This window comes from Otolemur garnettii, unplaced genomic scaffold, assembly GCF_000181295.1.
Source record: "Otolemur garnettii isolate 467f Iridium unplaced genomic scaffold, OtoGar3 scaffold00013, whole genome shotgun sequence".
Lineage (NCBI taxonomy): Eukaryota > Metazoa > Chordata > Mammalia > Primates > Galagidae > Otolemur > Otolemur garnettii.
In genome coordinates, this window is record NW_003852408.1 from 1,729,656 (window position 1) to 1,742,509 (window position 12,854).

The window sequence follows — 12,854 nt, forward strand, 5'->3', positions numbered from 1 at the left end:
TCTCAAAAAAAAAAAAATAAAAAAAAAACTACCGCAACATGGAAAGATGATCACAATACATTAAGACAAAAAAGAAAATTACAGAACAGCATGAACAGCCTGGAAGAGCTAGTGGCCCTTCTGCTTCCTCACATACATCCAGTCCCAGGCCCTACACCTGGTCTTGATCCCTGCTACGCACTACTTCCCAGAGGAAACTGAACTTCGGGTCAGCAAATCCTGAGAGTGGCTCAGCCTGAGACACCCCCGGCAAGTCTCCAGCTCTACTACATGGTAATTCAGGACTTATTTCCTCAGTAGTAAAATAGGAGTTGTAGTAGTACCTCTCTTAGCACTGCTATGAGGACCCAGGGAGCTACCCACCAAGTGGTTAGCCCAGTACTTGGTACACAGCAAGTGCTAGCTGACCCCCTGGTCTGGGAGCTAAGATCCTGAGGGATGGTTTGGGAAATCACTAGCACAAGCCTGGAACATCACATGGTGTGCCTCCAAATTCCAGAGTTTCTGATAGCTGCAGAGTCCACCCTCCATCATAGGACAGCTCATGTAGGTCACATTGTGGATTGTGTCTTCATGTGCTGAACAAGACATGAAGCTCTGCAGATGTAAGAAAGTGGAGCCTGGTCCCTACCCTCCAGAGCTCACACTAGGAAGACGCCTGAACGGAGGAGTGTAATGCTAGGGAACAGGGGCAAACACAGAAAAAGGTGTGGGGTGCCAAAAAGGTGCAGAGCGGGCAAGCCTATCCCTGGAAATGAGAGGTTCGAAAAGCTTTTCATGGATAAGCACTTGACAGGTGGTTAAGGAGGGGAGGGAGGAAACCCAGGCAGAACGAAAAGCACAAAGGTTGAGAGGTGTAGATGAGGTTTTCTGGGAACTACAGCAGTTCAGTGAGACTACAGGGCTCTTGCCAGAACCATTGGTCCCTGTTCGGATTTAAAAGTCATTCTGAACAGCCAGAAGCATATCAAAATGGCTGCTTTGGGGAGAAGGCCTTGCTGTTTCTACTGAAATGACAATATGGTCATTGGATTTATTTATTATTTTGAGACACAGTCTATGTTACCCTCGGTATAGTGCCATGGCATCACAGCTCACAGCAACCTCAAACTTTTGGGCTTAAGCAATACTTTTGCCTCAGCCTCCCAAATACCTGGGACTACAGTACCCACCACAACACCCAGCTATTTTTTGTTGTTGTAGTTGTCATTGTTGTTTAGCAGGCCCAGGCCAGGTTTGAACCCTCCAGTCCCAGTGCATGTGGCCGGCACCCCAAACACTGAGTTAGGGACCATCCTCTTTGTAGTTTGAAATTATGTTTAAAGCATGATAGGATTACATCTAATTTTATAGAATTATCTACATTCATAAACAAAGTTACTTTAAAATATATTTACCTTTGTTGGATTTTGGCAATAGGGTTCTACTAGAAAGGTTTTTTTTGTTTGTCTTTTTGAAACGGAGTCTCACTATGTCACCCTTATAGAGCACCACGGTGTCACAGCTAACTGCAACCTCAAACTCTTGGGCTTAAGTGCTTCTCTTGCCTCAGCCTCCCAAGTAGCTGGGACTATAGGCACCCATCTCAACGCCCGGCTATTTTTTTGTTGTAGTTGTCGTTGTTTAGCAGGCCCAGGCCAGGAACCTGCCAGCCTCCATATATGTGGCTGGTGCCCTACCCAAAGCTATGGGCGCTTGCCAGTACTAGAAGGTTTTTTTAAAACCTGCTCCCTTTAAAAGAATCACTGAATCCTCTGATAACAAAAAGTTCACCCAGTAAACAACATAAGCCCAGATCTTATAGGGGTACATTTTCTGTGGCTTTTATACTTCATTTATCAATTATTAGCCAGCTCTGGTATTTTATTTCTTGTTAATAAATGATCATCTCCTTCTAAAAAACTGTCTATATCAATATCAGTTATGAGTTTCAAAGTGATTAATAATGGGTAACTTTTTTTTTTTTTTTTTTTTTGCAGTTTCTGGACAGGCTGGGCTTGAACCTACCACCTCTGGCATATGGGGTCAGCGCCCTACTCCTTTGAGCCACAGGCACCACCCACATCTTAAATTTCTTAAATCATTAAAGTTGTCTTTACTCATTCTTTCCTTAGATTGGACAGGTATTTTTTTTCTTTCATTATATCAAAAACCCTATTAGATTTATAATTCTGATTCTGCCAATTAACTTCTGCATTTATCTATCATTTCCTTCCATCTACTTTTCTTTTTTTTGAGACAAGAGTCTCAAGCTGTTGCCCTGGGTAGAGTGCTGTGGCGTCACACCTCACAGCAACCTCAAACTCTTGGGCGTAAGCGATTCTCTTGCCTCAGCCTCCAAAGTAGCAGAGTCTACAGACACCCGCCACAAAGCTGGGCTATTTTTTTGTTGCAGTTGTCATTGTTGCTTGGTGGACTCAGGCTGGATTTGAACCTGCCAGCTCCTGTGTATGTGGCCAGTGCCCTAGCCATTTGAGCTACAGATGCCAAGCCCCATCTACTTTTCTTAATCTTACTTTTTTTTAAACTTCTTTGGCTGCCTCCCTCACATACAATGTGTATCCAATGAATGAGTGAATTTTCAATCATGTGAGGTTGCAGAGGAGATAAAAAAGGAACTAATTCCAACAATAATAAAAGTACAGACACATCACATTTTATTGCATTTAGCTTTATTGCACTTTTTAAAAATTGGAGGATTGAGGCAATCCTGTGTCAAGCAAGTCTATCAGCATCATTTTCAACAGCACGTGCTCACTTCATGTCTGTGTCATGTTTTGGTAATTCCTGCAATATTTCAAACACTTTTATTGTATCTGTTATGGTGGTCTGTGAATAGTGATCTTAGATGTTACTGTTGTAGTTGTTCTGGGATGATATGAACCACCCCATAAAACACTGAAAACTTAATCGATAAATGTGTGTTCTCACTGCTCCACTGACTGGCTCTTCCCCCATCTCTATCCCTTCTCCTTAGATCTCCCTATTCCCTGAAACTTTGTGATATTTAAACTAGGCCAATTTATAACCCAGCCTCTAAGTATTCCAGTAAAAAGAAGAGTCACACTGCTCTCATTTAAAATCAACAGCAAGACATCATTAAAGTTAGTGAGGAAGGCATGTTAAAAGCCAAGATAATAAAAAGCTAGGCCTTTGTGCCAGTAAGCCAAACTGTAAATACAAAGGAAAAGTTTTTTTTTTTTGAGACAAAGCCTCAAGCTGTCCCCTGGGTAGAGTGCTGTGGCATCATAGCTCACAGCAACCTCCAACTCCTGGGCTCAAGCGAGTCTCCTGCCTCAGCCTCCCAAGTAGCTGGGACCACAGGCACACTTGCCACCACACCTGGCTATTTTTTTGGTTGCAGCCATCATTATTGTTTGGCAGGCCCAGGCTGGATTGAACCTACCACCTTAGGTGTATGTGGCTGGCACCTTAGCCACTTGAGCCACAGGCACCGAGCCAGGAAAAGTTCTTGAAAGAAATTAAAACTGCAACTCCAGTGAACACACAAATAATAAGAAAGCACAACAGCCTTATCACTGATCATGATATGCTGCAATCCATGATCAAACCTGAACAGATGAGGATATGCTCATTTATGTGCTAGTGGTCTGGAAAGAAGATCAACTACAATATTCCCTTAAGCTAAAGCTTAATCCAGAGCAAGGCCCTACCTCTCTTCAATTCTATGAAAGCTGAAAGAGTTGAGGAAGTTGCAGAAGAAAAGTCCGAAGCTAGCAGAGGCTGGTTCAGGAGGTTTAAAGAAAGAAGCTGTCTACCAAACAACAGAGTGCAAGGTGAAGCTGCAAGTGCTAATGTAGAAGCTGCCGCAAGTTATCCATCCGACCCAGCTAAGACGTTGATGAAGGTGGCCACACTAAACAATATATTTTCAGTGTAGATGGGACAGTCTTCTATTGGAAGAAGATGCCATCTAGGACTTTCATAGCTAGAAAGAAGTCAAGGCCTGGCTTTAATGCTTCAAAAGACAGGCTGACTCTCCTGTTAAGACTAATGCAGATGATAATTTTAAGTCAAACCCATTGCTCTACAATCTGAAAACCCAGGGCCATCAAGATAATGCTAAGTCTACTCTGCCTGTGCTCAAAAAATGGAACAACAGGGCAGTGCCTGTGGCTCAGTGAGTAGGGCGCCGGCCCCATTTACTGAGGGTGGTGGGTTCAAACCCAGCCCCGGCCAAACTGCAACAAAAAACAGCCAGGTGTTGTGGCAGGCACCTGTAGTCCCAGCTACTGGGGAGGCTGAGGCAAGAAAATCGCCTAAGCCTGAGAGCTGGAGGTTGCTGTGAGCTGTGATGCCACAGCACTCTACCAAGGGTGACAAAGTCAGACTTTCTCTAAAAAACAAAAAAAAAAAAAAAAAAGAAAAAGAGAAAGAAATGAAACAACGAAGCCTGGATGACAGCACATCTGTTTACAGCATGGCTTTAAATAGTGGACCTAAAATATTTGAGACCTATTGTACAGAGAAAAAAAAAAGAGTCCTCTCAAAATATTACTGCTCACTATGCATCTTGTCATCCAAGAACTCTGATGGAGATGTGCAAGGAGATTAATGCTTCCTTTCCTGCTCACACATCATTCCATAGCCCCATGGATCAAGGAGTAATTTCAACTTTCAAGTCCCATATTTAAGAAATACATTTTATAAGGCTATAGCTAGCACAGATAGTGATGGATGGAGCTGGGCAAAGTAAACTGAAAATCTAGAAAGGATTCACCATTCTAGATGCCATTAAGAACATTCATGATTCATGGGAAACAGCCAAAATACCAATATTAACAGAAGTTCGGAAAAAGCTGATTCTAGCCCTCATGGATGACTTTAAGGGGTTCAAGACTTCAATGCAAGATGTAGCTGCAGCTATGGTGGAAAGAGCAAGAAAACTAGGAGGAGCCTGAAGATGTGACTGAATTGCTGCAATCTCATGATCAAACCTGAACAGATGAGGAGTTGCAAAGAAAGTCGCTTCTTGAGACGGAATCTGCCCCTGAAGATGCTGTGAACATTGCTGAAGTGAAAACAAAGAATTGAGAATATCACATCAACTTAGTTGATAAAGCAGTAGCAGAGTTTGAGAGAACTAACTCCAATTCTTAAAGAAATTCTACTGTGGGTAAGATGCCATCAAATAGTATCACATGCTACAGAGAAATCTTTTGTGAAAGGAAGAGTCAGTTGATCAGATAGACTTCATCACTGTTTTAAGAAATTACTACAGTCATCCCAGCCTTTAGCAACTACCACTGTGATCAGTCAGCAGCCATTAGCATCCACCAGCAAAAAGATTATGGTACACTTAAGACTCAGATGACTGTTAGCTTTTTTCAGTGATACTTTTATTTTTTTCTGAGACAGAGTCTTACTCTGTTGCCACCCAGTTAGAGAACTCTGACCTCAGCCTAGCTCACGATAACCTCAAATTCCGGGCTCAAGTGATCCTCCTGCTTTAGCCTCCCAAGTAGCTGGGACTACAGGCACCCACCATGACACCTGGCTAATTTTTCTATTTTTACTAGAGACAGGGGCCTCACTCTTGTTCAGGCTGGTTTTGAATTCCTGAGCTTTCTGGGCCTTCCCAGAGTGCTAGGATTACAGGCATGAGCCACTGCATCTGGTCCAGCAATAAAATACTTTTAATTAAAGTGTGTACCTTTTTATTTATTTATTTATTTATTAGAGACAGAGTCTTTACCTTGTTGCCCTCCATAGAGTGCTGTGACATCACAGCTCACAGCAACCTCCAGCTATTGGACTTAGGCGATTCTCTTGCCTCAGCTTCCTGAGTAGCTGGGAGTACAGGAGCCCGCCACAATACCTAGCAAAGTTTTTTGTTGCAGTTTGGCCAGGGCCAGGTTTGAACACGCCACCCTCGGTATATGGGGCTAGCGCCCTACCCACTGAGCCACAGGTGCCCCCCTACAGTGTGTACCTTTTTAAGACATAATGCTATTGCACACTGAACAGACTGTGGTAGAGTGTAAACATATTTTTTTAAACATAATTTTTATATGCACTGGGAAACCAATAACTTCGTGGGACTTGCTTTTCACTGTGGTCTGGAAAGTATGCCTGTGGAACCATCAGGATGTGGTGAATCAGATACAGGATAGGAAGAAGTTAAGAATGAACCCCTGATTTTGGCTCAGGTAAATAGCTGTAAAGGACTGAACTATGTCTCCCCAAAAACTTGTATGTTAAAGTCCTAAACCTGAATGTGGCTATATCTAGAAAGCCTGGAAAGAGTAATTATGGTTAAATGAGACCCTAAGGATGGAACCTTAATCCAACATGACCAGTGTCTTTTAAGAATAGAGACACAAGAGATGTGTATGCATAGAGAAAGGGCCACCTGAGGAAACAGCCAGAGGATGGCCATCTGAAGCCAAGGAGAGAGGCCTCGGGAAAAACCAAACCTATGGACACCCTGATCTTGGACTTCTAGCCTCTAGAACCATGAGACAATAAGCCACTAAGTCTGGGGCATTTTATTATGGCAGCCCTAGCAAACTAATACATTTGGTGAATGAAGAGCATCAACCACTGACTACAGGATTGGACCTGGGAGATGGCAAGTGGAGATACCCAGTTGGCTCTTGACTATTCATGTTGGCAGAATGAGCCAGAGGTAGAGAGACTGGGGTGTTATTAATGAAAGTGGAACCATGGGAATGAATCATATAACCTATGGAGATGTAACGAGGGAAAATAAGGTGGTCATGATGCAACCCTAGGAAACACATCCAATTGGACTCCACAGAAATTTTAAAATAGACAGAGAAACTGTACAAGGAAAATCTGGAGAGATTAGGGCCATGAAAAGTAAGAGAACACTTGAAGTAGGCTCAACAGAGCCAACTATAACAAGAACATCAATCCAGATAAAGACTGACTGAGAAAGTTGGCAAAGTGGAGACCAATGGTCTCCTTGACAAGAAAATGATAGTGGCTGGTTAGCAGCAGACACCACATGCCAAAGGGTTTAGGTGTGGATGAGCAAGGAAGGAGAGACAGAACGGATAGACAACTCTCAAGAAGTTTGGTTGCTAAAGACAAAAAAACTGGTGGCTGGAAAGAGACATCAGGTTGAGACAGGACCGCCGTAAGGTTTAGTATTCTTTATCACACACAGCCATTAAAGGAGAGACTAAAGATACAGATGTTAAAAGTTCAGGGAGAAAAGGTGGGGTCAATGGAAAAAAAAGAAAAAGGTACAGGTGGATGAATGGTACACACACGTAAGGAGGGTTGTCTTTTCCACTGTGAAGAGAACAAAGGAGGGAGGTAAGAATGTAAGAGAGCCCGTAGGCAGAAGGCAGGAAACTGAGGTTTCCTCATCTAACATTCTCTCTTTTCTATCAAGCAGGAAAAGTACAGTCATCCACCAAAAGTGAAAAGAGTGTCAAGGGTACACCATTTCAAGAAAATGGCAAAACTTTTAAAAGAAAGCTGACTAGGGGAGACGACAGGATGGCTAAACAGGTCTGAGATCCGGGTAAGGTTTGAGACCACATAGCTACAGTGGCACCACTTGGCAGCTGAACCAGGAAGAAAGGAAAGTCATTAGGTTAGGCCACAGTGGGGCTCTGCTAGGGAAAAGCAACGCAAGGATGGACATCAATGACTCCAAGAAGAGCTGGACTGCCTCCTACCTTTGCTTTCCCCATCACTTCTTTGTCGGTTTCATTCTTAACCAAGGAGAGCAGTTCTCACTCCTAACATTAAGACCCACCACTCCCTTTTCACAAATCCTTTGCTTCATTTCCTATCCCAAGGTCATGACAAAGATAATATACTTAACAGATACAAGTTTAAAAGATGCACTTAATGCCCTAAGAGTAATAGACATATAAAGGAGATGTAAAATGAAGTTTATAATAAAATATGTATTTGTATCTGGATATCTCAAGCATAAATACAACAAAAGATATGATACAGTAGATGCATCCTCAGGAAGACACAGGTACAATCACAGACTACTCAAGGCATGCTATATTGGAAACTCAAATACTATCAGCAGTGTGACAGGTCCTTTAGGACCAGTAAAAATCAATCAACTGATGAATATAAAAAAAAACAAAACTGTGAAGACTCAAGCTGGGAGAATAGTAATTTTAAGTATAAGAACTAGAATCTTTTGGTGTGGTTTCAGGCACCAACCCAGCACCTCAGAAATGGAGGAAAAAGGAAACATGTAAAACTATCACAAGCAGTTTACCATCTAGCTTCTTTGGTCATCACCACATTTCCTACGACTCCAAAGTTTGGGGAGGGGATAATGACAATCCTACTATTAGCAGTGACTATCCTGGATTAGGAACATGAGTATAGTCTGCATTGGGGGCTTCAACCAACGCCCTAATGTTACCCAAGTGGGAACCATAATGCCTCTCATCTGGACAGTAAAAAGCAAAAAGGGCTTCAGGAGGCAGAAAGCTCGGCGTTATACATGGCTTGAGCTGGCCCAAAGGCTCTACCACCAAGCTAAATCATCTGTCAACGTCATACTATTGATGAGGACACCTTGTGTCAATGTTGTATTTGTGAATAACGCCCCTCTGCGTGTGCAGACCTGAGGACAGCTGCCACATGCACCAGGTGAGAAAGTGCAGAGTTCAAGGCCAAACTGCCCATGAGAACCCTAGTGGAAAATGAGCATTCTGACTGAGCCCCCATTTCCACAATTTCTGGAGCCTCCAATCCCATACTCTGCTTCCTTATCAAATAACCTAGTGGTTTGGGGAAGCAAATATTAAGCCACACTGCTGTCAGTTAAAAGCAAGATGAGGCCTCAGAGGAACAAGCAGGTACAGGGGTACCAAGGGTCAGGGTGGAGAGCAGATTCTAAACAAGAACACAATTGCAGAAAAGATGGCAAGACGGGGCGGTGCCTATGGCTCACTGAGTAGGGCACGGGCCCCATATACCAAGAGTGGCGGGTTTGAGCCTAGCCCCCACCAAACTGCAACAACAACAATAAAAAAATAGCCGGGCGTTGTAGTGGGTGCCAGTGGTCCCAGCTACTCAGGAGGCTGAGGTAAGAGAATCGCCTAATCCAAGAGTTACAGGTTGCTATGAACTGTGATGCCACAGCACTCTACTGAGGGTGACAAAATGAGACTCTGTCTCTAAAAAAAAAAAAAGGATGGCAGGATGTACAGATCAGGAGAGCTAAGAGTCCTCATTTTGCCACTTACCATCAGGGCACTTTGAACTTTCAGGCTTCTGTTTTCTCATATGTATAGTGAGGATGACTGTAAGACTTACCCATATCAGCCTCAGGACTGTCTGGATGGAAGGGACTGAATGACTTATTTTAAGTCAAGACCCTCTGTAAAAGCACTTTACAAATGTGTTACTATTGTTATTGTCATTATTTTTTGAGGGGTTGGAGGGAGGCAGGGTCTTGCTATTTTGCCCAAGTTGGGTTCAACCTTGTGATCCTCCTGCCTCAGGTTCCTGAGTAACTGGGACTTTATCTACATGATACCACACCCTGCAACCATCATAATTTTTTTTTTCACTCTGTCACCCCAGGTAGAGTGGTGTGGCATCATAGCTCACAGCAACCTCAAACTCTTGGGCTTAAGTGATCTTCAACCTCAGCCTCCCAAGTAGCTGGGACTATAGGAGCCCACCACAATGCCCAGCTAGTTTTTCTATTTTTAGTAGAGATGGAGTTTCACTCTTGCTCAAGCTGGTCTTAAACTCTTGAGCTCAAACAACCCACCCACCTTGGCCTCCCAGAGTCCCTATGTCTGTCCAACTATCCTTATTTTTAAGGAAACAGCAGAACCACGGAAAAAGATGACCCTCTAGGTCCTTAGGGCAGTCAAAGAACAAATGGGTGTACATTTCATGCAAGTCAAGCTACCTTTCCTAATCTACTGGATGAAAGACAAATTGCTGAGAGTTAGTGTGCCTATATGGAGTCTAGAAAGAATAGTTGGAAAAACCTACAAAGCTGGGAGCTGTTCAGCTTCACTTAGGTTTTTGAGAAATATCCTTTTCCCAAAATTTCCCCAAAATGTGTTCCACTACTTATTACCCAAAAAGATTTGGTGGTAAAATGAGTGTGGGCACAGGCTTCCTCCCCAGGACTTCTCATAGACCTCAACAATGAATTTCCAGTGAGGATATGAAATGCAGGGAGTGCCAAATTTATTTAATAACAGAACCCCTATTCCACAGAGTTTCTTACAAGGGGTTTCATGAAACATACTGTGGGAATTAAACTTACTCTCCAGTTGGGAATAATGTTATTTGGGCCAGCTTAAAAGGGAAACAAGAATACTTTAACATTTGATCAACAGTAGACAGTTGCTGGACATTTTAGAAAAAGGAAAATTCCATTATTTAAAGATCGTACTGAAATAGCATCACATTTCCCTGAACCACCATAATCCCAGCCCCTTAAGATCCATAAGCTATGCCACCCCATGTTCCACAGTCGCATACGTTAAATCTACATTTTTATTTTTTTGTTCTAAAAATGTGCTTTTTCCTCAATGAATTTTAATATCAGTCCAGAACCTCCACCTCCCCTGGACAAAACAAAATAAAACAAAACACACACACACATACACACATGCCACCCTCCAACCAGGTGAAAAGTCCCCGGCGATAAGTCTATAAACAAATATTGACACGGGGGGAAAAAGCATGTTGAAATGTATTAGAATCAGAACCTGTACAAAAAAAAAATTAAAATATAACCTGAAACTGTTCAAGTTCAGAAAATCTAGTTAAGTCCTTTTCTCTTGCCAGGAGAATGCCATCATCAGGGCTCTGGGGCATCAGCCAAGGAGGGGTGGAAAGACAGAGACAGAAGCAGCAACAGGTCCTTCACCAGAGGGCATCCTCGGCACCACCGTCGCCACTTCAGGTGTAGCCAGGAGGAATTAAAGGTCTCAGGAGAGCAGTGTTGGCAGATAGCCCCAGTGGGCAGCTGGGGCCTACACACCAAAAACAAGGCTGAGTCGTCAGAGGCAGCAGGAAGAGCAGCCAGCAGAGAGCCCAGCTGTAGGAAACAACTTCTGCCACCCAGCAGACCCACAGCACCCTCCATTCTGCTCAGATGCTAGTTAATCGACCCACTGCTCCCAACTAATGAGAGATCAGAGCTGGGCTTAAGAGGCTGAAAACCCGCAGGTTTAGTAAACATAGCCCAGCATCACATCCCTCCATGGCCTGAATTGGAGCTGCCAACAAGGGATAAGGCAGGAGAGGGAAAATGAAGCATTTTGATACCTGGCGAGAGATGGCCTGCACCACTGGATACACGGGGCTGGAGAAGGAACACTCCCCCCTCACTTACGGAGGGGTCTCCTCCACAGTCATCTCTGGGGGCCAATTAAAGCTGCCTCTGGCTTATGGACCAGCCTGACAAAATGACGTGGAGCAAAAGAAAAACTGGGAGGGAGACAAGCCCTTACACAGAGACAAGAACCTCGTGAAGGGAAGCTGGGCAGTGTCTGACCCTGTTAGGATGGCATCAGTGAAGCCCCTGAGTCTGAAGGGAACAACTGGGGAAGGAGGAAGTTGGTAAGGAAGAGGAGTAACAGTTTTTCTGGAACAGTACCAACAGGGTGGGGAGGCGCTGGTGAGGGGGTGGGCAGGTCTGGAACTCACTGTAGGTAGAGAGGGGAGGAAATAGGCCCTTGGTGTCCCCTCCCCACCTGACCCAGGCCTGGTGAGTGCCAGCTGCCCCAGCCGGCCCTAGTGGCGGCTGGAGACCAGACCTTTCACTTTGGACATCTTCTTGGTAGGCTGCCTCTGTTCAGCATGAGGAGGACACTCCCGTTCAGCCAGCTGCTGCTCCATCTCCTGAGCCGAAGAAGATGCCGTGGCTTTGAGTGTCTTCTTGATGTTGGTAACCTGGAGTGAGATACAGAAGTGGTGTGCTCAGCCTACAAGGCCCAGAAACTCACCAACACTTGCTCTCACTATAATAAGGGCCACACAGAAAAGAAGCTAAAAGTCCTCTGCAAAAAACCCTGAAATTATCTTCAGAAACCAAGGTGAGGAGAAACAATTATGGGCTACTTATGGAAGATGTGGAAATAAGTCAAGCAAAAAGGTGGAACCAAGGGCTTCCTTGGTTGAAACAAGTAGAAATAAACAAAGGTGAGAGAATAATGGTTAATTGTCCTTAGGAAAAGAAAGTAACCCAAGAATTCCATATTCAACTAATAGTTATTCACGTATAAACCACACATATTTTCAAGGTTTTTTTTTTTTTTTTGAGCCTCAAGCTTTCTCCCTGGGTAGAGTGCTGTGGCATCACAGCTCACGGCAATCTCCAACTCCTGGGCTTAAGCGATTCTCTTGCCTCAGCCTCCCAAGTAGCTGGGACTACCAGCGCCCACCACAACACCCAGCTATATTTTGGTTGTAGTTGTCATTGTTGTTTGGCAGGCCTGAGCCGGACGAACAACCAGGCCGGCTCTGGTTGCTGGTAGCTGGCACCTTAGCCACTTGAGCAACAAGCGCCGAGTCGTGCTCTCCAATTTTTAAATTGGCTCCCAGTTTGTTTTTCAGTGCTTCTATAAACAGCCTTCCATGTTTACCTTTGCAAACTTTTGTGACCATTGATGGACACATACTCCTGGAAATGAGCCTTCCAGATCAAGTGGACATGTAATATTTTACATTTGCATCAGAATTGCTATATGGCCTTCTGAAAAGTGATAGCACTGATTTGCACTTCTACCTATTGTGTACTCCAGGAGTACCTGTTTACACATTCTCTTGAAACCAGTTCCTTTTTTTTTCTTTTGCAGTTTTTGGCCAGGGCTGGGTTTGAACCTGCCACCTCCAGTATATGGGGCCGG

At 43.9% G+C, this 12,854-nt stretch overlaps 1 protein-coding gene across 9 annotated transcripts in view; it reads right to left on the reverse strand.

The window, feature by feature from the left end:
* Positions 1–10,670: 10,670 nt before the first annotated feature.
* COPS7B (COP9 signalosome subunit 7B) overlaps positions 10,671–12,854 on the reverse strand; it is a 38,715-nt gene continuing 36,531 nt past the window's right edge. For 8 of the 9 annotated variants that reach the window (XM_012802248.1, XM_023510292.1, XM_023510291.1 and 5 more), the window contains one exon: positions 10,671–11,898. In XM_012802248.1, the coding sequence (XP_012657702.1) occupies positions 11,740–11,898 (159 nt within the window). In that variant the 3' untranslated portion in view covers positions 10,671–11,739. The remainder of the gene's footprint in view (positions 11,899–12,854) is intronic. The other variant, XR_002772093.1, reaches the window with a different exon arrangement.